Source organism: Panthera uncia, chromosome D4, assembly GCF_023721935.1.
Source record: "Panthera uncia isolate 11264 chromosome D4, Puncia_PCG_1.0, whole genome shotgun sequence".
Classification (NCBI taxonomy): Eukaryota; Metazoa; Chordata; class Mammalia; order Carnivora; family Felidae; genus Panthera; species Panthera uncia.
This window is the reverse complement of record NC_064807.1, coordinates 11,357,856-11,384,259: the sequence shown is the minus strand read 5'-3', so window position 1 is coordinate 11,384,259 and position 26,404 is coordinate 11,357,856. Positions and strand designations below refer to the sequence as shown.

Here is a 26,404-nt window from a genome sequence, read left to right as displayed (position 1 = left end):
TTCCAGCTGTGGGATGAACAAGTCACAAAAGGCACAGCGCGGGGAACAGAGTTGACGGTATGGTGATAGCTTGGATGGTGACAGATGGCAGCTGTACTTGTGAGCACGGCCTAATGTTTACACTTGTCCAATCACTACGTGCCACACCTGAAACGAATGTAACATCAGCTCCAATCAAATAAAAAAAAACTTTTTTTTTTTTTTTTAAGAGAGGATACCTGAACGCAGATGGCAGCAGGGGAGTTCGAGGGAGAAGTGGAAAAAACGTGAACATCTTTTAGGGGGTCACGTCCAGCTATCACCTCTCTACAGACAATTCCTAAGATCTTTTCTTTAGGCCAAACTCACTCCTGAGCTCAGCCCTGCGTATTTGCATTGGGCTTCTGGACATCCGGAAACTTCTAGGCGACTGCCTTGCTGTAACGGTAAAGGCTTATTTTTCCCCCAAAGCAGTTCTTTCCCCTACTTTTTTTTTATTCGAAATCATTCTCATGTGGGTTTCAGACTCCCTGACTCCTTCTCTTTTCATTAAGCTGCCTAGTCCTGCAGCTTCTAATTGGAACATTCCTTTGTGCTAATGCTTTGATTTCAACTTCTCTTCCCTCCACCTTCCCATGGATTCCCGACCACCCCCCTCACTTGACCAGGTCAAAAACCTTCAGTCTCTCACCATCACTCAGGTCCTTGTGACTGAAGGTCCTTGCGACGGTGGCCCCAGCCAACAACTGCCTATCCCATACTTAAGATCTGTACTGACATATCTTCCAGGCTGGTCAAGCTGAAATCCCTTAACTACCCATAAATGTGCCCTAAAGATGTAACCCCTGATAGCACTGCTAATGCTGTGTCTTCTGGAAGGTCCTTACTATCTTTTCAAATCTTCCTGGTTCTTCAAAGCCTATCTCAACGCTTTTCTTCCTGAAAATTATACTCACGATCTCCATAAAACATCGAGAACACATCTCCCCTCTGAAAAATGAAGCACACTGTCAGTGGCCCTCTATGGAATCACGCTTGGTTGTATCTACACTTTTCCTATCATACGTACCAGACTGTTCCGCCCACCAAAGGCTTCTTTTGCTTTGTGGTCCCTGATGTGCACCCTGATCATAGCAGAAATGTGTACTTTTTATAGTGCTATCCACGTGAGCCAGCAACAGAAAACCAAAATATTCACTAAGAATCTACAGTACTACATCTTATAACTCCGACATAAGAATTTGATATTGCATTTCAAGATGATAATGCTTGTGAAAAATCCTCAGTACTAAAAGTATTTACTGTGATTACATGCTCTGTGTTGTCAGAAGGATAAAGACCACAGTGTTTTCAAACCTACGGATGCCAGAGGTATTTACAAACACAAGTGAGGGGGTTGGGGCAGGGGGGCTGCTACTTAACAAGTAGACCTTATTTATTTAATGTTTTATTTATTTTTGAGAGAAAGTGTCAGAATGCGAGTGAGGGAGAGGCAAAGAGAGAGGGAGACACAGAATCCGAACCAGGCTCCAGGCTGTCAGCACAGAGCTCAACGTGCGGCTCGAACTCAAGAACTGCGAGATCATGACCTGAGCCGAAGTCGGATGCTTAACTAACTGAGCCGCCCAGGCGCCCCACAAGTAGACCATGTTTAAATCCTAATCCAAACTAACCCAACTGTTTCTGAAACCATTAGAGGTTTCAGAGGAGCCTGGGTGACTCAGCTGGTTAAGCGTCTGGCTCTTGATCTCAGCTCAGGTCTTGGTCTCAGGGTCGTGAGTTCAAGTCCAGTGTTGGGCTCCACCCTGGGCGCAGAGCCAACTTTAAAAAAAAGAAAAGAAATTTGAACACTGACAAGTAAGAATTAACTAATTTTGTAAAGATACGATAATGAAATTATAGTTGTTTTTTTTGTTTTGTTTTGTTTTGTTTTGTTTTTTAGAAAGGAGTCTTTAGTTTTTAGGGATTCTTAATGTTTGAGTCAAATAATGGGATACCCAGAACATGCTTCAAATTCTGGGAGGGGTGGGGGCAGGAGGCAGTGAGATGAAACAAGATTGGCCAGGAGTTGAAAATTCCTGAAGCTGGGTACAGGGAACGTAGTGGTTCTTTATGCATTCTGTCCCCTTTTGCGTATATTTGAATTTTTCAAAAGGAAAGTTTAATTTACTGAGGTGCTTAGATGAAATGCATTTTATTTTTTATTTGTTTTTGAGACACACAGAGAAAGAGAGCACGCACAAGACGGGGAGGGGCTGAGAAAGAGGGAGAGAGAGAATCCTGATGTGGGGCTTGAACCCACGAACCGTGAGATCATGACCTGAGCCGAAGTTTTGGGTGCTTCAGCAACTGAGCCACCCGGGGCAGCCCTAGGTGAAATGCATTTATATTCCATGTGGACTTCACTTACTACTGTCTCGGCTGGTGGCAGGTAGAGAGGGCACAAAGATGAAAATTAATTATCTGGGATCCTAACTAAAGGGGTTAAAGCGGGAAACTTGCTATGTTTGCTCCTCACCTCACCTGCTCACTCACTGACAGAAGGTCTAAAGAATAACCAAGTCAACAAAACGTGGAGCTGACGGGAAGGTGTATCAAAGGCCCAAGTAATGTTCCCCGCTGGCCTATAGTCTCGCGCTTGAATAAAGAATACGTGATTGGCAAAAACACTCGTGTGAATTTCAACAACATAAGACAACTGAAGGTAGTCTCCTGTAGCTTTTACGAAAGGAGACATTCCTGGACGCCCTGGTTTAGGGAACAATGAACCCAAGGGTCTGTCGTTCCATGCAAAGTAGGTCCCTTGGAGTCCGGCTTCTGAATTACCTGTATGTGCAAGTCAGTTAAAGCTGAATACTGCCTTTTAAATTTAATTTAATTTCCTCAATAAGGCTCGGAGTGCGCTTTGCTAATGCAATAAAAAGAAAAAATAGGCTGTGACGAGCTCTTCAATTTTGGCGGGGAAACCAGACTGAAATAAATATTCAATCCTTAGTCTGCTTACGGCAATGATGTGTTTTGCACTGTATCTAATGCAGTGATTGAGACCTCTGGGCTGTGCTTGATTAACACGTACCACTGCTTTCTGTGCTCACGTGAAACGCTTGCAATACTCAAAGTGTATTTTATTTTATTTATTTAAAAAAAATTTTTTAATGTTTATTTATATTTTGAGACAGAGAGAGACAGAGCATGAACGGGGGAGGGTCAGAGAGAGAGGGAGACACAGAATCGGAAGCAGGCTCCAGGCTCCGAGCTGTCAGCACAGAGCCCGACGTGGGGCTCGAACTCATGGACCGTGAGATCATGACCTGAGCCGAAGTCGGACGCTCAACCGACTGAGCCACCCAGGCGCCCCTCAAAGTGTATTTTATAGGCATCAGACATAGCCACGTACCATTTTAAAAGATTATATATGACCATATATACAGTCATATCTATACACCAACTTCGGTTTTGGGTGATTTTGGGTTTTTTCTTCATAGATACTTTGTTTCTACAACTAAAGATGCCTTAAATTATTTTGTAAACACATTTAGAAATTGTGGTTTATATACACAATGGAATACTACGTGGCAATGAGAAAGAATGAAACATGGCCTTTTGTAGCCACGTGGATGGAACTGGAGAGTGTTATGCTCAGTGAAATAAGTCATCCAGAGAAAGACAGATACCATATGTTTTCACTCTTATGTGGATCCTGAGAAACATAACAGAAACCCATGGGGGAGGGGAAGGAAAAAAAAAAGAGGTTAGAGAGGGAGAGAGCCAACGCATAAGAGACTCTTAAAAACAGAACAAACTGAGGGTTGATGGGAGGTGGGAGGGAGGGGAGGGTGGGTGATGGGTATTGAGGAGGGCACCTGTTGGGATGAGCACTGGGTGTGGTATGGAAACCAATGTGACAATAAAGTTCATGTTTAAAAATAAAATAAAATACAAAAAAATTAAAAATGGAAAAAAACCCCTAATGTATTAAAACTGCCAAGCCTTTCTGATTATCTATCTTCTGGGCATTGGGCCAACTGCTCAAGGAGACTCACAAACCACACTTGCTGCACGTTTCCACACCTACTTCAGTGAATGAGGTGAGATTCCCGGATCCTCATCATGAGCCACTACAGTCTTCCTCTTCTCCGGGTAAAGGGGAAAAAGTACCCCCCGCCTTCCCTCTCTCTGCTCACTCTAATGGACAAGGAGAGGGAAGAAAAATGGGAGTACCTGTCTGCCATAAATAAGCACTTGACGGTTTGCATTTAAACTGTAAACTCTATGCTCCTTAAAGGTAAGGACCATAGTCTATTCATTTTTTGTTTTTTGTACCCACAGACTTCACACAGAGCTTTATGCAGAGCAAGAATTCAAAACTACTTGCTGAATGCCATGGGATTAATTCAGTAGGGAGGTGACAAAGGATTTGTCGAATGAGATGCCGGTGTGGTCTGAAGTCAGGGAAATCAAGCCAGTCCCTGCTCCGAGATCACGAAAGGTTCCACGGGGCAGGAGGAGTCTTGGGTTTGGGAAAGTCACCATTGGCGGTGAGCAACGCACAGCCTAAAAGAACACCCAATGCATGCTTAGAGGGCGAATTTGGAGAAGGGACAGAAAACCCTGCAAGTTACAGAAAGTCTCTGGGGTCTTGAGGCATTACAATTTAGTTTTTAAAATAGTAGCATGTGCACGGTCACAACTGAAGAACATCTAAGAGGGCGACTCAATGTCACATTCCACGGGGCACGAGCGTGAGGATTTGAGAGGGAAAAACAAAATACAGAAAGTTATGGAGCTTGAGGCAATGTTCTTGTCTCCATGTATCACTGAGAGATAGAAACTCCAATGGTGTTTCCCTAAAAAAATGGAGGAATGAAAGAGGGATGGCTTACACCTGCCCGGAGAGAGAGAGAGCTCAACTCTGAACAAGGAGAATATTTAAACTGCGGAGGTGACCAAACGAGAAGAGACGGAAACATCATTAAATGTGTAAGCTTACGTTTGTGGAGGTGGGTTCTAGTGAGCAAGTGTAGCGGAAAATTAAAAAAAAAAAAACCAACTCGACTTTCCCCCGCACATCTGAGCGTAGAGAAGGAAATCTGCAACCTGGGATCACTGCTTTCGTTGTTCTGTGAAGATGAGGCTGTTGCCTTTTTTTTTTTTTCCCTGAAATTGCAAATAATCTAGAAAGAAGGTGGGGAGCTGTTTCGGAGAGAGGACCGTCAGCGGATGTCTAATCTCTACCTCCTGAGGATGCACGTCATTGTCTGAAGCCAGGTTAGCAGGTGCGTGAGAACGAGAACTTGGGGAGCAGAGTGCTGGCATCCAGCACGTTTGGTTTTGGAAACGGCTGGAGCCGGCAGAACGTGGACAAACGGGCAAAGTTTACACACGAGGTCTTCGTGTGGAGAAACGAAGGGAGGAAGTCAGCGAGACACGGACTCCAAGCAGGCTCACATTCAGGTTTGGGCACCGGTATTTAAGGTAACCATCAGGGTTTAACTTCCCTGCATCCTGAAGAGCCATGGGCAACCGACGTGTCCAGGGGCAAACGCACCCCCTTTGGAAACGGGTTTTTCGAAGCAGACATGTAGGAAGGGGCACAGGTGTGTCCGTCTGAAATAAAAAGTTGAAATTTAATCCATAAACTCATAAATAACAGATTGTTCTTGGCCACTTCACGCTTGTGGGGGAGGCAGAAATTCCTCGCCAGGCAGGAGGGCAGAATTTCAAGGGATGAAAGTGAGGAGAGAAGAGTTCTACTCGCCTGATCAAAGCACTACATTAAAAAATGTCTTTGAAGGAAGAACACTGGTGACATCAAAGGAACATTCACTTGCAGGGGAGGGGGCCAGATGGAAAGTGTTGACTGCCGCTGACGGGGATGAGCAGCTATTTACGTGAGCCAAAGCCTCTCAGAAGCCAGCATGTGCTCGTCTTCTTGGAAAGCGCTGGAACTAGGACGTGGCCCAGGAAGTACCTTGCCTTTCACAAGGCCATCACGCGGGCCCCGGGTTCCCGCAGCAGCGCGGGGACTCAGCACGGATGTCAAACGAATAGAATAAAGTCCCGCCGAAATCAAACCGATTTCCCCCTTTGGAAGTGTTTCTACTTGCTGGAGGTGAAGGTTTCCGGGAGGAAGACAAGATCACGTGTGACGGGTGCACAGCAAGCTGGGTAACATGCCACGAGATAGTTCTGAGCCATTTTCTAAACTTCGTAACATTTTCCCAGACCTTGGAAACTCTCGAACGCTCCTTCGGCCTCTGCAACTCCGTCCATCACCAAATTCCAGAAGTTTCTCCTAAGCTATGGAGCTTCTCAGCACCATTTTAGAAGCCACTAGGGTTTGCTGTCCTTTGTCTCCTTTGGTTTGAGCGTTGACGGTCCTGCTCTACTTCACACGGTCATCCATGTGACTGACTCACGCTGGAATCCACAACCGGATCCACACTGGCCAACCTCAAAGGCTTTCCAGACCCATCTTCAAAGGCAGAGTTGCTACGGTCACGTCCCCCTGAGGTCACTTCCCCTTCCTGCTGTGGCTCTCCTCAGGCTTCCCAGGATTCCCAGTGGGGACGTTTCCTTCACTCTCCTTCCTCCCCTCGGATATTTTGTGAGTCCTTCCATTCGGGAACCTACCTTGCTTGACCTTACCTCTACGTTTACGGTCAACTAGAAAATCAAAGACAGGCAGGTTCTTTGCACACCCGAGCAGAAAACCCTTATATACTAGATATGGAAGCATTCCGTTTCATAAGCCCAAGGACTTCTGCTTCTATCAAGTTGAACTGTTATATATTTCTATTTCTGCGTGACAAGTTACTTAAAACGAAAGCTGGTTAGGCACAGAACCACCACCGCCATATGTCGGGGATACTTAAATTCTCTCATTTTAGGTGATCTTTCAGGCAAAGGAAAAGGAGTTTACGTAGGGGCGAGGAAGATGCTTTCAGCCTCCTATTTTTCTTCTGTAGAAATTTTTACAAGGCTCCATTTGGTTTGAAGGGAGGGTAAAAACAAACACTGGCTTGAAAATCCTGCCATTTCTGCTGGCAGTCGAGGAGCATTCTTGAAAGCTGCTCACGCAGGACCCAACAGCACATAGAAAGCCTCGTCTCCCTCTCCACACGAGGTGAAAAACAATCTTTGTCAAACCATCTACTTCACTGTAACTGTCACGTTTCTCAGAAAGAAGTCCTGCTCTTCAGTCAATCGGATTTGACGCACAGGCATGTTGGTAACAGTTGGGAGGTGTTAATGGGCTTGATTACACTTTCCGTTAAACTTTTAAAATTAAATGTTTGGGTTCCTGATTTTATTTTGTGTTCCTCGGTCACTGTTCTCCTCGCTCCCTCCTTCGGTGAAGAAGGTCGCACGTTAACCCACTGTCCTGTCCAAACCGAGTTCTCTGCATTCGTAGCATCTTTTCTCTACAGCACCTTTCCCACCAGCTCTGCGTCGGAGCGGGAAAACTGTCACCGTGCACTTGAAGCCCACCCTCTTCAAACCCGTGGTGGGACTTACGGTTTTCATTTTAGCAGATGTTCCCCTTTGGTACCTAGAGGCTCCTTATGGAGAGCACACTGGTAAGAGGGCCTGGGTCTGGAGTCAGAGATGCCTGTGTGTGAGCTGGGTCCCAGAACATGAGCTCTGGGGACCCGGGAGGTGTCACCTGTCCCGCATCTCCATTTCTCCATATTAGAAAGGGAATCATGGCACTCACTTATGCCACAGGGCCATGGGGAGGCTCAACGAGAACCCACCTATAATTAATACGAAGCAAGTCCACAATAAATGTCAACTGGTCCAACCTGCGGACGCAATGAGCCTTGAAAATGGCTTGAAATCCAGGAGATAGGATGTCAAGTACCTTATCCTGTGCATGTGTTTTCGGATTACGTATTATGGATGATGTGTTCTAAAGGCTCAGCTACTTCAGTATCTGCACGCTGCATCTAAGACGGGACCCTGCCTCCACCAAAAACTGGAGCAGCTGGTTTTGCCAAGTATTGAGAATTACTTGTCTGGCTCAAGGTGAGGTACCTCCCGAGTTGGCAGAAAGTCAAGAACAGCTAGAGAAGAAAAGCAATACAATGCAATGGCTTCTGTAGCTTCCCCAGAACTCTCTCATACTGACCACTTTCCCCCTTCTCCCACTGCCAACAGAAGCTCCCTGCCATCATCCACCTGCATCATGACGGACCTGGGGCCACCAGCAAAAGCCTGAGCAGACATCAACCCCTTTCCGGGGCTGATGAACAGGTGTGGTGTTGTCTTAAATTGGGACATCAGGCACCACCCTCAAGAAATTGTTATCTCTAAGGCTTTCCCAAAAGACCAACATGGGGCCAAGTGCTGTTTTGTTAAGTGGTTTAAAGGTAACAAAACGAAGTCATATAGCTCCTGTTCTCCTAAAGGGTGGATTTTAGTGGGCAAACATTAAACACATACCGAAGCAATTACAGAATAATTGAGAAATATCCATGGCTATCGCATAGATCTAGATGAAGTCCTGTGAGCATTCAAAGTCTCAGAGAAAGGCTTATTACTAGAAACACACGTGGCCAAGTCCTGTGCCTCAGGCTCTCCTTCATAGGAAACCCTACTGATCAACCACTCAACTTAACTGTAAGTTTTTCAGCTTCCTTTTTCGGCACTGTTCCCTGCATCTCCGAACGGCCTCATTGGGTTTATCTTTTGTTTTGCCGGAGCATATACTCAAGCAATTCTTAAACAAGAGACTTAAACACACACCTACCACAATAGCTAACATAAAAAAATACGGAAGACAGTGAACGCAGGACAGGATGAAAAGAAATGAGATCATACGCTGCTGGTGGGGATGTAAAATGGTAGAGGCTCTCTGGGAAAGAGCATGGCAGTTCCTTACAAAAGTGAACACGTGCTTACCATGTGACACAGCAGATGCACGGGGCACTTCTGCTGGAGAACTGAATAACACTTATGTAAAAACCTGCAAGGAAATGTTCACAGCACCTGTTTTTTTTGTTTTTGTTTTTGTTTTTTTTTTTTGCAATAATCAAACATTAGAGAAAAACCCCAGGTTCTTCAGCAGGTGAATGGTTAAACGGCGGTATATCCGCACCATGAAACATCACTCAGCAGTGAAAAGGGGCAACTACTGATATACACAGTAACTTGGATGGATATGCGGAGTGAGAAAAGCCAATCTCGGAAGTTACATCCTGGACGGCTTCACTTACATGGCGTTCTTGAAAGGACAAAATTACGGAGAAAGGAAATAGATTGGCGGTTGCAAGGGGTTGGGAGGGGTTGGGGGAGGGCGGTGGCTCCAGTTATATCTAAAAGGGTAGCAGGAGGGATCTCTGTGAAGGAACCTTTCCATACTTAACTGTGGCCGTTAAGTCAATCTATATATGCACAGAATTGCATAAAACCACATACACATATGCCCACCTACAGATACACACAAGAGTGCATACGAAACTAGTAACATCTGAAGAAGGTCAGTGGACAGAACCAATGTCAACTTCCTGGTTTTGATGTTACACTAAGGTCATACAAGATGTTAGCACTGGGGAAACCAGGTGGGGAGTATATGAGATCTCTCTGTGTTATTTTTTCCAACTACATGTGAATGTACAATTATCTCAAAGTAAAAATTTCTGTAAAAGAGGGTTTATAAGTAGAAACCTTTTTTAAGTCCCTGAGAACGTGATAATGTCTTTATTCTCACAAGGAAATCTGGCTTGGCCAGGCACAGACATCTAGGTCCAAAATTATTTTCTCTGACACCAGAGCATGGAAGGCAGTGTTCTACTATTTCCCAGGGACCTTTATGATTCCTTCCAGCTCAAACAATCTTTGATAGTAGGAGTTGGTTTTATTTATTTGTTCACCAACGTTGACTTTGCCTTGTGTTTATATTGCAATGCTATCAAAACAATAGCATACAGAGCAAAACTTATAATCTAAAACAATGGAGCAAATCCAATACATCATGGGATTAGAGTGTTTGTAATTTGAAAGATGGTGACTTTATTTATGCCTTTTTTGGGGCAAGTAATCTTTCAAGAAATGGTACAGAGATGTGGAGTTGGTGATATTCCTGTACCTAACAAAAATAAGGTCTTTATATAAGACCATATATATATATGTGTGTGTGTGTGTGTATATATATATATACACACATATACGTACATGTATATGTATATATATATATATATTCCTTCTTACATAGTTCTTCTTATATATATGAGGAATAAGCATTTTTTCCTTTTTTATTTGAAACAAAATTTTTTACTGAAAAAATTTTTGAATGTTTATTTACTTTTGAGAGACAGACACAGAATATGAGCAGGGGAGAGGCAGAAACAGAGGGAGACACCGAGTCTGAAGAGGGAGACACCGAGTCTGAAGCAGGCTCCAGGCTCTGAGCTGTCGGCACAGAGCCTGACGCGGGGGTCGAACTCATGGACCGGGAGATCATGACCTGAGCTGAAGTCAGACGCTCCACCGACTCAAGCCACCCAGGTGTCCCAGCATTTTTTCCTCTTTAATGATAACTGGGAAGGTGACCGATATAAAAAAGAAAGAAAAAAAACTGTGTACACTAAGTGTAAAATCATAATGCTGAACAAAATTACAGCTGAGGGATAAGCACTAGCCATAATGCGAAACTAAGTAGTATAGAAAATAAGCTACTTGGTAACCCAGGCAAACGTGCCCATAGCTGAGAAGAACCTGATCTGCAAATTTAGACCCACACATAGTTAGATGGATCCCACTCTGCACATCAAAAAGTCTCAGTATTCTTAAGACTGGCTTCCTTAAATTCTGAAAATCTATTAATATTTATGGTGACAGCCATTTGTGTGAAAAAAGAAAATTGGTGCCACGCTATTTAAAAATGAATAACTTTGCCGCTCAACAAAAAATGACAATAAATGTAAACTAAGTCATTTGGGTCATTAATGACCAAGACTGTGCCTGATAGGGCTCCCACTTGAAGGAATCAGAAATATTTGGATTATAAACCCAAGTTCTCACTAATATACTTGGCAACAATGTCATTTCCCCCGAGTTATCGATAAATATTGTAGGATGTAATAATTTATCAAGTTAATTAAACGATATGGGACTCTTTAGATTTTTCATAGAGAGGCTATGTCGGAGAAGAAATAATTACAGTAAATTAAAAATGAAGATAAAAATAGTTCCTAATTATTCTTCCAAAATGAACACATAAATTTCGATTCAAAAGAGTTTTTTACATTATCTTGTAATAGGTACTGAGTGCATACAATAAGCCAGGTAATGCACCTGCAGAGAAATATAAGGAATGAGCTGTGGCCTTTGAGACAGTGGCAGTCTAGCTGGGCAGATCAGATATACACCTAAAGGAGACAGGGGCCAGTATTAAAGTCTAATGACTTCTCCAATATTGTTCCTATGAAAAAACAATTGAAAGAGAAATACACTTTTATTATACAAAGGGCTTAATACAGGGACACTCAGTACCTTGACTGGGATTCGAAATGGAGATCATGTGCTTTATCACATTACAATCTCTGTGACCACAGGGCAGCCACATCAGTGAAAGTGGATATTTCCTCCTCCACAAGCAGCACTCAAAACTCAGCTAGACACACAGAAGTCACCAAAGGCCGCTTTTTCTTGGAGATGTAACCTAAATGTGTCTCTTTGTCATCACATAGTTTACTGTGCTTATTCCTTTGTTCAAATACGTATCTCAGTAAACATTTACTAAGCGCCGGGCAATGGAGATACAAAGACAGATGAAGGTCTGATTCTCAAGCACGGACCTGCATGTGAATAAATAAAACAGTGCATTAAATGCCACAAAAGATGTGAATCCGGGGTGCTTGGGGAGCCACAGCATGGTGGTCTCAGAGCAAGTGAGGGCGGCGGTCCTGAGGGGGGCAGGTGAGGGAGAAAGGTGAAGGAAAGCGGGGAGGGAGAGCCCAGCAGAGAGAGGCACGCAGGAAAAGGCCAGAACCTTCACAGAATGTGTCCAGGAGATGGGAAAGGCTGCGGAAGGAAGGGGCTCTGCATGGAGGTGAGAGAAGGCTGAGAAGGGAGCTGGAGAAGCGTCCGGAGAAGGTGGCCGGGGCCAGAGGAGGAAGGATGGTAATGGCCCAAGCTAGGAAGAGTGGGCTTTGGTGCACAGGCAGGTGGTCCTCTGATCACTGTGGCAGCAGCACTTGGATGTGGTGGAAGAGAGAGATCTTGAAAAGGAGTGAGGAGGCTACTGCAAAACTCCCAGCAATGAGCCGTCGGGGTTTCAATAAAGGCCGCGGCTGTGCAGAAAGAGGTGGGGGGCGGGGGGGGGGGAAGATCCAAGACTTAGAAGGCGGACTGGACGGGACATGGTGACTTACTGAGTCCAGAGAAAGAATTGCCTCTCAGCTTACATCGCATGGGGACGGTTTGAATAAATCCTACTTCCTGTTTTCGACAGCAAGTGACCTATGGTTTCCTGATGGTACTCCACTATCACGACTCGGATCCCGGGTCAAGCTCACTTACGGGTGCCGAGGGCTGTCACAACAGGCACAGAGTGAGGCCCAGGGAGAGGAAATGTTTCCAGAAAGGGGACCTAATGATTCACACGTCCATGTTCCCCAGACACCGCCGGTAAGGAACAGCAACATGGAGACTGGGGAGGACCCAGGATGGGGATCCCCTGCCCTTTTGGGAAGAATCTTTGTCTCAACCGTATGGAAAGATGAAGTCCATTCGGTTTTTCTGGAAGAGCTCCGAGGCTAAGGTGCTGTGCGGAGGGGCCAGCCAGGGATGGACCATCCCAGGGGGGCAGGCTTACCGACGAGGGCCCGAGCTCAGACTGGGGAAGCCGGGAATCGGGGAAGGAGACTGTGGGGAGCAGGGCACAACAGGCCCAGGCCGTGCTGGGTCCACGAACCACGCGGGTGTCTTCTGGCCGGTGCTCACGCAAGGAAAATGGGATCCTGGGGATGAGGGGGTAAGCCAAAAACCGGAAGAAGTGGAATGGGCAGGAAGCGAGAGGTCAGCATGAGGTCAGGAGGCTTCTCGTGTCTGCCTGGGAAGGGCTGGCCCTTCTGAGGAGGACCTGACGACACAGAGAGAGGGAGAGGATCGTGCCTGGCTCTGGCACGGGGACTCAGCCTTCGGGGAGGCGGGTGGGTTGTGATGGGCTCCAGGGGTCGCAGGAACTGGGGAGCGGATGGGCATTCTTCTGGGGAGACGGTTCACAGCTTTCGTCCGTTTTGCCAAGCGGCCTGTGACTGCTACACCTTGAGACCCACCATTCTGGAAATGTGCCTGAGCTCCCCAAGGCAGCTCTGCTCGGGGAGCCAGGGGCTGACTCCAGATCACAAAGGTCGTGGTCATGGTCAAGGGAGATCATGGAAGGGACTCGGGTTCCCTCACAGCGAGGCATTTAAAGGCTCCCACACCAGCCTGAGCAAAGCCTTTCTGGAGACGAGTGTTGTGTATTGTTTAAAAAAGTTCCACAGTCTGAGTCAGGGTCAAGACCCAAGGGGGTGGATGAGAGGGAGCTGGCTTCAGGACCTCTTCACTGACCTTCCTTAAGACAACAAATCTTCCAAAAATAAAAAATAAAGAAGCCAATCTCCAGGGTCTCATTCCTGATGAAGAGACATGTTTGACTTCGTCCTGTCAGTACTGGGCTCAAGAAACACTAATAAACAGCAAGTCTCGTGCAACGGCTCTTTTACATTTGACTCCCTACCCCCCTGCCTTTTTTTTTTTTTTTTTGGCATAGGAACCTGTGGTTTTAGAAGACACAGAAAAAAATGGCTTTCCATATTAAAGAGGCAAGAAGCACACAGGCACACAAAGAGAAAGAAAATCTAAAATTGGAGAGGCTTGTACTAAACTCTAGGGAACGGAGAGTCACTTTTCACCCACATCCTGTGAGGGCAGAGAAAGCACAGGAAAAGGTTTCTACTCAAACGTGTGTGTGTGTGTGTGTGTGTGTGTGTGTGTGTGTGTTCGTTTTTCTTTTTTAAAGAAAAACATGAATCATTCATATCCACCCAGATAGCTGAATAGCTCAGCTGGACATTTTTGTTGTTGTTGTTGTTGGTTTGCTTTAGTTCCCTTGACTTGTGAAAAGATAATGAAAAACAAAAACTCCTTACAGGGAGCCATTACGCGTCAATTGTGAACAGCACATACTTTGTACCCAAGGAGGTGTGGGCGCCGCCCCTGACTTGCTAAGTAACGCTGGGCAGGTTGCTTGCCCTCTTTAAGAGCCTGATGATTCACCAGTTAAAATGGGAAGGAGAATGGTGACAAACTTCAAACGGATGTTGAGAAAATGAAAGGAAACGTACATCAAAAAATCCTAGGCTGGTCTGGCGCACTGGGCATTAAGAACAGGCGCTGCGGAGTAACTTCGCTGTCAATGAAACAACCCACTCAATGACATACCTTTGCGCATCGTCATTCACATCCTAACAGGTAGAAAGAAACGACCCATAAATAGTAGGACTGTGTTTCTCAGCAAGGATTCGCCCCCTCCCCGGTGCACCAACGTGGGTCGTCTGTCCAGGGCCACACAAGGTCCGGAAAGCCACAGTCTGAAAGACACAGCTCATACGTCCCAGAAGCCTATCCACTCCTAGAGAAAGCCCTGGCCACCTCTGCTATGCCCAACTTAGCTTGGAGCTAGACGGTATTCCCAGGTTCACCTGGGGCACAAAACGCTCTTTCTGAGAACATGTTCATCAGATGATCATCCTTCTTCAGAAGCCATCCCAGTTCCACTTCCATTGTTTTCTCCAAGGGAACCTTTACCTACTTTCTGTAAATTCACCCTATCGGGAAAAACCTCTCCCAGGTTTTGGGTCTTGTTATTTTGTTCCTAAGAGTGGCAGGCTAAGGGACTATGAATTCCTCCTTCCTTTTGACAATCCTGCAGGCAAAGTTTCCACATTATGGTCTTTGCTCTAAGTGTTGGGACTCATTCATGATGGCCCAAAATAATTTCACCGAGCGTACTGCACCCACACCAAGTATCCAGGGAACTTCTCTCCCCGGTTGGAATGTTACCTGTGCCAAAATTTGTATATGGCTTTTCTTGCTAATCATTGCATTACATCCAATTCCTTTTCCCTCCGGTTTAACCACAGGGGAGGATGGAAAGCAAAAAAAAAAAAAAAAAAAAAAAATTCTTGTTTAATTTTATCAAAGAAAGCTGACTTTGCTTTTTACTAAAATTCACAGACAGTCTTAGACAATTCCCTTATCGTCCACCAATTCCTTCAACATCAAGGAAGCATGGATGGGCACATGGGATTGTTAACAAAGGGATTCCACACGTCTGTTCTGGACATTCCTTACCAAGGTGACATTATCACAGAAGCCTTTCCCAGGGCAATCCCGGCAATGGTATTTCCTTACCCGGCAGTCTCTCTGAAGTGTTTTCATGAGCGCGTTGTAAGTTTCTGTGTCAAAATATAAGCCTTCGTGCATGTCCTGCAGGAAATCCAAGTCCTTGAAGGTGGGGTTGGATTTCTCCCTCTCTTTTCGGGAAGCTCTTCGCTTGTACGTGGAGCCTTTCAGGTCATATGTGAAGTGCATTCTCATGGAGCGCGGTAAGACGTTGTTCATTACCACGATCCTGATGTTAATGCCCCCCGATTGCATGCAGTACAGTCCGTAAAATTTTGGCAAAAGAGTCCTCGGATTCTGGTTCAAATTCTAAAAAGAGAAAAAGGGAAAAAAAATGTTTTAAATCTCCAATTTTCATAAAATAATGCTCCATCAAATATGTGCTTTCGTCCAATATGATAATGAAAAATGGAATGTGATTATCTTTATTAAAGGCCATAACTAGAGGCGCCTGGATGGCTCAGTCGGTTAAGCCTCTGACTTCGGCTCAGATCATGATCTCGCGGTTCATGAGTTCGAGCCCCGCGTCGGGCTCTGTGCTGACAGCTCAGAGCCTGGAGCCTGCTTCAGATTCGGTGTCTTCCTCTCTCTCTGTCCCTCCCCTGCTCCCACTCTGTTTCTCTCTCTCAAAAATAAATAAACTTTAAAGGCCATTACTAAAATATTGCTATTTCTGATCTGGCTCTTACGATGGTTCACTGGAACAGTAACTTGATCATTCTAAACCCATGGTATTAAAAGTGGCTGAACTGAAAAGAGTGTCCCAAATGAGACCCAACTCAAAACAGGGAAAGAATGGATTAGAGCCATGTGTGACTATGCTCTAAAGGAGCTAAAAAGAAAACTCATTGCTGGGTCTAAAAGATGAGCACTTAAAATTTTAATAGCTCCTGAAAAAGTGTCTTCCAAAATGGGTAGACCAATTCACAGCCACACTTTGTTAGACCATCTGTTTCTTGTCACTCGTCACCAGGGCCACAAAGTATCGAGCTTTAAAGGCTCTGTAAGCAAGATCATTAAAAAACGGACACTTGTTCTCTCAAAAATGGGAATACCATGGATTATTAGAGAAATGTAACATTTTAATGTTATTTCTGGCCATTTCCAAAAGAATTATGCATTAATATCCTTTGCCTGCTTTTCTGTAGTTTTGGGTTATTGTTGGGAGTTTCTCAATATATTCTGAATATTTAGCATTTTCCTATTCTCTACAGGGCAAATGTTTTCTTCCAGTCATGTTATCTTTTCTACTATTAAGAAATGCATGCCTATTTTTAGTGTTTCACTTTAAAAGTAGGAGAGAAATTAAGAAGTTTGCTGGAGGGCATTTAAGTCACGAAAAGGTTCCCTACTACCCCTGATCCTTCTTTCAATTCCCAACTTTAAAAAAAAAATCTTTTTAAAAACATTTATTTATTTTTGAGAGACAGAGACATAGTGTGAGTAAGGGAGGGGCAGAGAGAGAGGGAGACACAGAATACAAAGCAGGCTCCAGGCTGCTGTCAGCACAGAGCCCGACATGGGGCTTGAACCCAAGAACTGTGAGATCATGACCTGAGCCAAAGTCGGACCCTCAACCAATGAGTCATGCAGGTGCCCCCCCTCCCCGCCAATTCCCAACTTTTATATATATTCCTATATATTTGTTATATAGATGTTATACCCCAAGCTTATAATTTCTTCTAGTTTCTTCCAAATTTTTACTAGTTTTGTTCACTTACATTTGGTTTTTACTCCATATGGAATTATTTCGTGTGTGTGTGTGTGTGAGAAAGATCTGAAAATAGGAATTATCTGACTCGATTGACCTATTTGTCTAGAACTATACTAATTCCACATCTTTAATATTAGTGCAGGTTTATGGATTTTTTTGGTACATGTTCTGGCAGATCCACCATTTTAATTCTTATCAAAACTATTTTGTCTGTTCTTACAACCTTCCCCTTCCACCGTTTATTTTTTTAAATGCTCTTAAAACGGTATTTGTTTCCACTTTCTTTTGTTTGTTTTGCTTTCGTTTTCAAATGAATCAGTTCAGGGAAAAATCCCACTGGCATTTTTTTTTTTTCAACACAGACTTAGTTCACTTTGTTTTCCTTGTATAAAACTATGTGGTGAACACAAGTGGAGCCTGGGTCTTCTGCACGGAGACTCTGGTGTGGGCTTCCCAAGATGGCCAGTGAATTCCTGATAGGGAGACTTGATGAACAGACTCTTTCCAGAGGTGGGGAAGAGACAGGTGTAGGTCTTGGGAATCAAAAGTGGCCTTGGTGAAGTTGCCCGGGTGGCAGGGCAGACCCTGGCTGGCGTGTAGCAGTCGTCAGTACTGTCATCGTCCGTATCTTCTTGGGCTCAGGGACGGAGACAGTGCCAGTGCCCCTGGGGTCGAGGATGAAGCGCATCAGCACAGAGCCACAGCGTCCGGTCACCCCGCACGGGACAGTGTGGGGCTTGACGATCTTGTCCCCGGAGTCACCTCACCACACAGGTCCCTGGCAAGTTTGGCAGGGATCACGGCCTCACGGTCGGCACTGGCTACCTCCCTGGAGCACTTAACACCCGACCGACGTGTCCATTGTCCTCTCCGATGGCCACAAATGCCTAGAACCTGGTCTGCTGGCCAGCACGGGTTTGCTTTTGCAGCAGCATATTCTTCAAAAGCTCCTCCTTGAGGGACACCCCCAGGAAAAAGTCAATGATCTCAGATTCCTTGATGGGCAGGGAGAAGAGACAGATCTTCTCCAGATCTTCATGTCCTTGACCAGGTGGCCCAGCTTGGTGACCGGGATCCACTCCTTGTCCTCGACCCCCACAGAAGCCACCGTGGTCTCCCATTCCAGGGCCCCCAGACCCCCCAGGCTCATCGGCAGCACCGGGGTCAGCTGACACTTGGTGTTTTCTCAAAGAAGCCTTCACGATTGCAATTAGATTGGATTTCTAAACTGATGAGGGAGAACTGAAATCTTTACAATACTGAGTTCAGGAACAACGCGTGTCTCATTATTTCAGAACTTTGTATGTCTTTGAATAACAATTTATAGTTTCTTTCATATTGATCTTATATATTTGTTTTTACAGATGCAAGCATTTTAGAGTTCTTATTACAAAAATTCTTTTGGGGGAGGCACCTGGGTGGCTCAGGCAGTTAAGCGTCAGACTGTTGATCTCGGTTCAGGTCATGATCTCATAGTTCGGGAGCTCGAGCCCAAAGTTGGGCTCTGTGCTGACAGCGTGGAGCCTACTTGAGGCTCTCTCTCTCCCCCTCTCTCCCTCTCCCCCTCTCTCCCTCTCCCCCTCTCTCCCTCTCTCCCTCTCTCCCTCTCTCCCTCTCTCTCTGCCCCTCCCCTGCTCATGCTCACTCTCTAAGTAGATAAACAAACTTAAGAAAATTCTTTTGGGGTTATTGTTTACACATTATAGTTCTTACTATAACTTGATTTCCTTATCAGAATTATAGTATGTTTTCATTTATTTGGATCTTTATTCTTCTAATCATGTTCACTACAAGTTCCTGTTGTCATACACAGGATCTCCTTTTTTTTCCTTCTATTCTCCTACTCTGTATGATCTGCATAATGGAACACAATGGCGTGTGTAGACCTATCTTATATCCTGCAAATCTGGACTCTCATCATCTCTAGAAACTGCTAATTTTCTTGAAGTTTTGCTCCTTTTTTTTTTAATGTTTATTTATTTTTGAGAGACAGAGAGAGACAGAGCACAAGGCGGGGGGCAGAGAGAGAGGGAGACACAGAATCCAGAGCAGGCTCCAGGCTCTGAGCTTTCAGCACAGAGCCTGATGTGGGGCTTGAACTCACAAGCTGTGAGATCATGACCTGAGCCGAAGTCAGACGCTCAACCGACTGAGTCACCTAGGTGCCCCAAGTTTTGCTCCTTTTTAACTGTTTTGTTTACAGAGAACGGTGTTTATACTTTTCTTCTATTTCTTTTTGTGCTCAAAAGTTATTGCTAGAAATTCTCACAAATACACCAGACAGGACCTCTATAGGAGGACACCTTTATCTTTATTTCCAACGAAAGGGCCCTTGTTCTTCTCCATGAGGTATTAAGTGAACTCTTGGAGACTGATGAGTGCATCGTACGTGTGTTCACTTATTTATGTTAAAAAACTTCACTCCCAGTTGAAAGAATTTTAATTAGGAAGAGATGCTGAATTCTGAACGCCTTCATTTCTACCCAACATTTATTTGGATCATCACGTGATGTTCACATTTTTTCTTGTTAACTGGGTAAATTATATTATTTGTTATGTTAGCTTACAAGTAAGATTCAGATAAACCACTTGTTTGACTAAAGGTTACAATTTCATTTAACTTTAATTGATTTCAAATTAAAAGCTGCATCTGGCTAAGGACTACCATATTGGACAATGCAGTTCTATCTAAGCTTAGAACTAAAGAAGTTTAAGACTTATTCACTTAGCAGGTGAGTAAAGTGCAATGTCAGTTTGATCCCAATTTTATATTATTTAAAAATGTGTGTATGAATAGAATACATCAGGAAGGACATACACCAAATGTTAGTAATATGTATCTCTGGAAAAAGAATTAAAATTGGCTGCATTTTTCTGGCTTTTCTGGATCTTCTGTTTTCTCTAATACAAAGTACATAGACCATATGCTCTAAAACAATTTCCATTTTGTTTAGGATTAAACCTTTAAAAGGTTTTTTAATGTTACTTATTTTTGAGAGAGAGGGAGAGAGAGACAGAGAGAGAGAGGCAGGCAGGGAGGGAGAGAGGGAAGGGCAGAGAGAGAGGGAGACACAGAATCCAAAGCAGGCTCCAGGCTCTGAGCTGTCAGGACAGAGGCCGACGCGGGGCTTGAACTCACAAACCGTGAGATTAAGACCTAAGTCGAAGTCAGACACTTAACCAACTGAGCCACCCAGGTGCCCCAGGAGCAAACAAACCTTTTAAAATCTGTGCCTGCTCTCCACTAAGATTTTTATTTAGATTTTTGACCCCTATATTTATGTGTATAATTTACAACATTTAATGTCTCCAGCAGATTCTGAAATTAAGTAGTATTTTTTTTTAATGTTTTTATTTATTTTTGAGACAGAGAGAGACAGAACATGAGCGGGGAAGGGGCAGAGAGAGAGGGAGACACAGAATCTGAAGCAGGCTCCGGGCTCTGAGTTGTCAGCACAGAGCCTGATGCGGGGCTCGAACTCACAGACGATGAGATCATGACCTGAGCTGAAGTCGGATGCTTAACCAACTGAACCACCCAGGCGCCCCTTAAGTAGTATTTTTACAGCTGTGTTTCACACACAGCTTAGCGCTCGATGAACGCTAACCACTCATATTCCTACTGCGTACTGGACGCCAAGAGTCTTGTGATGCAATGCTTCCTCTATCCCGCATCCTGTACCCTTCCTCCATCACAACACTTGTCAAAGACACGCATTTCCCAGCTTTCACAGACTAAGGAGACTACAGCTCCGACGTTAAGTCACTTACTCGTGGTCACACAGTTAGGTGATGGCTGAGCTGGGATCTGAACCCAGGACTGTGTGGGTCAACTCTGCTCTACAACAAGGGTCCTTTACCTTGTAAAATCTATCCAATAACCGTCACAGTATAATCCAAACACACCCCAAAGCTCACCAAAGGGAAAGAAACGTGGCACAGGGTCACTGTAAAAAGGCATAGGAAAAGAGGCGCCTGTGTGGCTTGGCTGATCAAGCGTCCAACTCTTGCTTTCGGCTCAGGTCATGATCTCATGGTTTTGTGAGACGGAGCCCCGCCCGTGTTGGGCTCTCTGCTGGCAGTGCGGAGCCCGCTTGGGATTCTCTCTCTCCCAATCTCTCTCTGCCCCTCCTCCGCTCACGCCTGTCTCTGTCTCTCTCCAAATAAACAAAAAGTCTTAAAAAATAAATCAAAGATAAAGAAAACTAAATAATTTTTTTTAAAAGCATGGCAGGGGGCGGGGGGGGGAAACTGTGGTGGAAAATAATGAAATCTCAAGTAGGAGTTTACTGATGGGACGGTTACTTACCATGTAATAGCCTGGCAGTAGCTTCTGAAGGAACTCAGCTTCTTTATGCTGAACGGTTTTGATGATAAATTCATCATCGCTGGTCACAAAAAACAAGGATCCACTGGCTCCGGGGTTGGACAGCTCTATTAGAGGTTCACTACAGATGGAATACTACAAGAGTAGATAAATAAATGATTAAAAATACATTTAGCATACATGATGCTTCCAAGGAGGAAAATCGTAGGATTACGATCTTGGCCATTCTGAAACAGAAAGTTCTCTTCCATGAGCTTCCAAAGGAGGTTCCATGTACACTAAGAGGGCTCTCTGGGATTTCTAAAAATTTAATTCATCCATTTATCTTAATGATTCTATGACAAACAGAAACACCTTCTCACCTCCAGTGTCATATGACAGAATCATGAATCATCAGGTCTTTCCAACGAACGAACGTCAACAGTACTGTTGTCTAAGGTGTTTTGTTTTCACCAAGTGCCCATAAAATAACGACCGAAAGTACAACTTATACTGTGTATTTGTCACTTGAACACTAACACCCATTCTATTTGCTTTCCCAAAAGATGTCATCCACGCATGGTTTCAACACCTGTAGCTCCAGCCCAGATCTCTATAATGCTCCAGACCTGTACGCCTAACTTTTTAAAACATTTTTAATGTTTATTTATTTTTGAGAGGCAGAGACAGAGCAGGAGTGGGGAAGGAGCAGCGAGAGAGGGAGACACAGAATCCGAAGCAGGCTCCAGGCTCTGAGCTGTCAGCGCAGAGCCCGACGCGGGGCTTGAACTCACGAACCGCGAGATCGTGACCTGAGCTGAAGTCGGCGCTTAACCGACGGAGTCACCCAGGCGCCCCCGTATGCCTAACTTTTTCAGTAGATATTTCTATTTGGTTACACCATAAGCACTTCACTTGTAACAAGTTCAAAGTCAAATTCATCTCAGGGCTATGGTCAGCCCCTATGATGCCTCTGTAGTAACTAGAAAGAGGTGCTTTTCTTCTGGAAGATGGAGCTCTGGGTCATATACAAGGCTGATAAGTAAAAGAAAGGCTGGATTCCAGCCTCTACTTCTTCAGCTTAGCCAGGTATTCTTGGGCAGTGCACACCCTAAACAACTATACATGGCAACTCTACATCATGTGCATCCCTTCAACCTCTTTCTTTTCCCTAATTCAAGGATCGGAAACATTATTTATTCTGTTCCCAAACCAGAAACTTGGGCATCAACCTCAATGCCCCCCATTTCCTCATCTTTTGTACCCAGACTAGCGATGGTATCTGCCTGCTTCGTGCCATCTCTTTTGCTCATACCCTCAATTCAGTGGTTTTACATCATGTCTTGATTGCTATGGGAGACTCCACCTTGCCTCAACTATCCACTCTCCATTTCTCTCCTGCATTTTCCACCAGGAAACCAGAGATCTTTCTAAGATGCCAGTCTGATCAAGTCCTTCCATGCCATCATATCTTGATGGTTTCCGACGTCTGGATAGATGAGAACACCCAAATCCCTTAACAGAGCTTTCAAGGCCATGCACGGCCCCACCTGTCCTTCCAACCTTCTCTTTCATCACTTCCCTCCTTAAAATCTAGCTTTAGCCACGAAGAGATGCTTCCCATATTCTCAAATGTGCCAGTGACACTCAACTACGAGGATTCTGCATTTTCCTTTATCCCAAACAACTTCCATTCTACCTTCACCGGGCTGACTATTACTCATTCATGTATTCATTTAACACTGAGAAAACTTCTGCTGAGCATCTGTTACATCTCAAGCACTCATGAAGCTTAGAGCCCAGGAGGAGAAAACAGACGGTAACCAAGTAAATCAATTATACATCAGAACGCAGTTAAGTGCTGTGGAGAAAGATGAGGCACGGAAAGGGGGCAGAGTCCCAGCCGTGACTGAGGACTGGGCTGCGATAAACTTCAAGAAGGCTGGGTCACTAAAGCCTCACTGTGGGGGGGAGGGGGTGGGGACTTGAGCAGAGGCCTGCGGCTGTCTGGGGGAAGGGCGTGTCAGGGAGAGGGGAGCTCCAAATGCAAAGGTCTTGAGATCTGGGGACCTCAAGGCACAGCCAGGGGGCCAGTGGCCGGAGCAGAGTGAACAGGGAGGGCTGCAAGCAAAGCGGCCAGAGGGCAGGTGGGCCAGACCGCACAGGGCGGCACGGGTCACTGCAAGGACTTGGAACTTTGCTCTAAGGGAGCTGAAAGCCGTTGGAAAGTCTGGAGCAGAGGACCGACCGCTCTGTCCACTGTGCTAAGAAGCCACTGCAGGTGGACAAAAGGAACACGCAGGGTGCACAGCAAGGGAGCGGCTGTGGGACGTCGCGTGCAGGGACGTGTGTGGGACTGGAGAGCACTTATTCTGGAGCCCTCTTCCCGCTCCTGTGCGTCTACAGCGTGTCTGCTTCCTGGCACTGCATCTCTGGTTCTCATCGTGGAAGTGACCACAAAATCCCTCACGTGCCTGTTCAGGATCCCGAGTCCCCACCAGCCTGCAGAACTCCACAAGGGCACCGGCTACTCATACCTTACGCGGTGACACAGGGCAGGATCGGTGCCTGGCACACAGCAGGCACGACACGAATTTTTGCTGGACGAAGGGCTGAATTTCACCAATTAAGGTGAAGGGCTGTCGATCTCACCAAAAACGTCAAAACAAACCCAAAAGAGAAGTCAATGTCTGGTTACGGAGCTCAGTGTTCATGAACTGAGGATCCCCATTACTGACTTAGAGAAACACTGAGTGTAGAGAAAAAGGTCAAGACCCAGCGTGTGAGATGAGACCAGTCCTGGTGAGGGGCAAAGGCGGGGGTTTAAACAGTCACACCCTAAGGGTGCAAACGTTGGCAACATTGCCCAAAGCTTTCTACCTTGGGCTTCTGGATATTTAAGTGTCCATCACAGAAAAGGCTGAGAGGAGGGAGTAGGAGGTGGGGGAGTGGGGGACAAGGAGAGGGGAGGGAGAAACCGGGAGAAAAAACACTTAAAAGGCAGTTCTAACTGGTGACTTTAAATTCTCTTGCTTCGGCAGCACGTGGATGAGGGAAACACAATTTTCCAAGAAAAGAAAGAAGTAACTGCGTGCTGCCTTCTATCTTCTCCTTCTTTCCTCCAGGCTTGCTTTTTCTTTTTCATGTGGATTTATTTATTTTGAGAGAGAGAGAAAGAGCACACGCAAGGCGGGGGTAGGAAGAGAGAGAGACAGAGAGACAGAACATATCCCAAGCAGGTTGTGTGTTGTCGGCACAGAGTCCCTGACGAGGGGCTCGATCTCTTAACCGTGAGATCGTGACGTGAACCGAAATCAAGAGTCGGATGGGTAGCAGACTGAGCCGCCCAGGCGGCCCCGGGCTTGCTTCCTGAGGCTTTCTTGCTGAGCAGCATTAGAATGCCTCGGTCATTACGAGTGATGCAGAGACGAGGAAAAATAAGACTGCACAAAGGATGCCGTAAAAGCCCAGCGGAAGCAGAGGGTGCCTTCCTGCCGTGGGTGCAGGATCCACCTGGAGAGCTGGTTGAGTGTGAAGGGCGTGGGACTTGGAATCACCTTTTTTCACATCACGGCTCTGCCAGCGGCCACCTCAGCGACCTGGAGGAAGTACCTTGGCATCTCGGAGTCCAAGGAACCTCATCTCCGAAACAAAGACACTAACGTCTACAAGAAAGCAGCTGAAGGTTTTCAAAGGGGATGCTTTCCAAAACCCTGGCAAAGAGTGACCACGTACCTACTGCTGTTCCTATTTCTTTCTTTCTTTCTTTTTCTTTTTTTTAATGTTTGTTTATTTTTGGGAGAGAGAGGGAGGCACAGAAGCCGAAGCAGGCTCCAGGCTCCGAGCTGTCAGCACAGAGCCCGACGTGGGGCTCGAACTCACGGACCGTGCGATCGTGACGTGAGCCAAAGTCTGAGGCTTAACCGGTTGAGCCACTCAGGTGTCGCTAAGGATTTAATGCTGGGCTATGTCTTATCACATGACCACACACAGGCGAGTGAGTCCACACCTTCTAGGTGAGGAAAACTGGTGTACTAAGGGTTTCGGCTGAGCCCCAGCAACCAGGAGGCTACCCGAAGATCCGCTGGGACACAGTGAGTCAAGAAGAAAAATGGGTCTCCCGTAAAATCATAGATTTGAGACATTGGAAAATAAAGGTGTGGACCCCAAGCTCTTCTAAAGAGCGAAGGCAGACCCCCAGACTCTCTTTAGGAATTCTGATTCTTTGTTTTACGGGCTCTGAATTCCCCGCACAGAGCCTTCCTACAGACAGGAGTTAATGTTGCGGAAGTCGAATAACAACACAGAATGCAGAAATTAGAGGCTGCAAATAGAGAAATTAGGGGGTGATTCAGGAAGAGCGGTCGAGAGAAAGCTGGATTCAGACCTAATCATCTGCTTCTAATTAAAGCCTCAAATTCTTCTAGAAGCAGTGACATTATAGGGAAAATACTTCATTGGTTACTTGTCAAATCCTCCTTTAATAGGTAATTTATACACTGATATGCAGGGAAAAATAAATCGCTTTGGCATTTCTTAATAACTCGCTGGGGGTCACTACCAGCAGTGCAGTGGTGTGCAAGAAACTGGCATTTTGATATCAATCAGGAATATTACCGTCCTCGTGTATAATCCCGTGATACCTCACCCTATCTCTTGGTTACCACGCTCCGCGCTAAGCAACCTGCTCTGAAATGTTGCCATTTAAGAGCAAATAAAGAGGAGAGACGGGAACATTTTAATTAGCCTTGATCAACAAGGCCCCACGTGTACCCTGCGTTTTATGTACCTCCTTTCAGGCTCTCTCTTCTGTGCAAGCTGTTCCGATGCATTCATTGTCTCCCTTCTATTTCCTGTAGGGCCTCCTGACTATTCCCGCTGGAAAAGACTACAAAGTGCAATCCAGCTGCCCCCCCACCCCCTAATGCCCTGCCGCCCCCCCGCCAAGGCAAAGTAACAATGTAAACTTGCACGGTGGGGTGGAGATAAGTTTTCCTGCCATTTCTTTC

At 45.4% G+C, this 26,404-nt stretch overlaps 1 protein-coding gene across 27 annotated transcripts in view; it reads right to left on the bottom strand.

Moving 5' to 3' along the window:
* The window catches only part of PIP5K1B (phosphatidylinositol-4-phosphate 5-kinase type 1 beta), a 315,659-nt gene that overhangs the window by 104,970 nt on the left and 184,285 nt on the right, over positions 1-26,404 (bottom strand). For all 27 annotated transcript variants that reach the window (XM_049633433.1, XM_049633313.1, XM_049633276.1 and 24 more), the window contains 2 exons: positions 21,399-21,551; positions 15,385-15,684 (listed from right to left, as the gene is read on the bottom strand). In XM_049633433.1, coding sequence (XP_049489390.1) covers positions 15,385-15,684; positions 21,399-21,551 — 453 coding nt within the window. The remainder of the gene's footprint in view (positions 1-15,384; positions 15,685-21,398; positions 21,552-26,404) is intronic.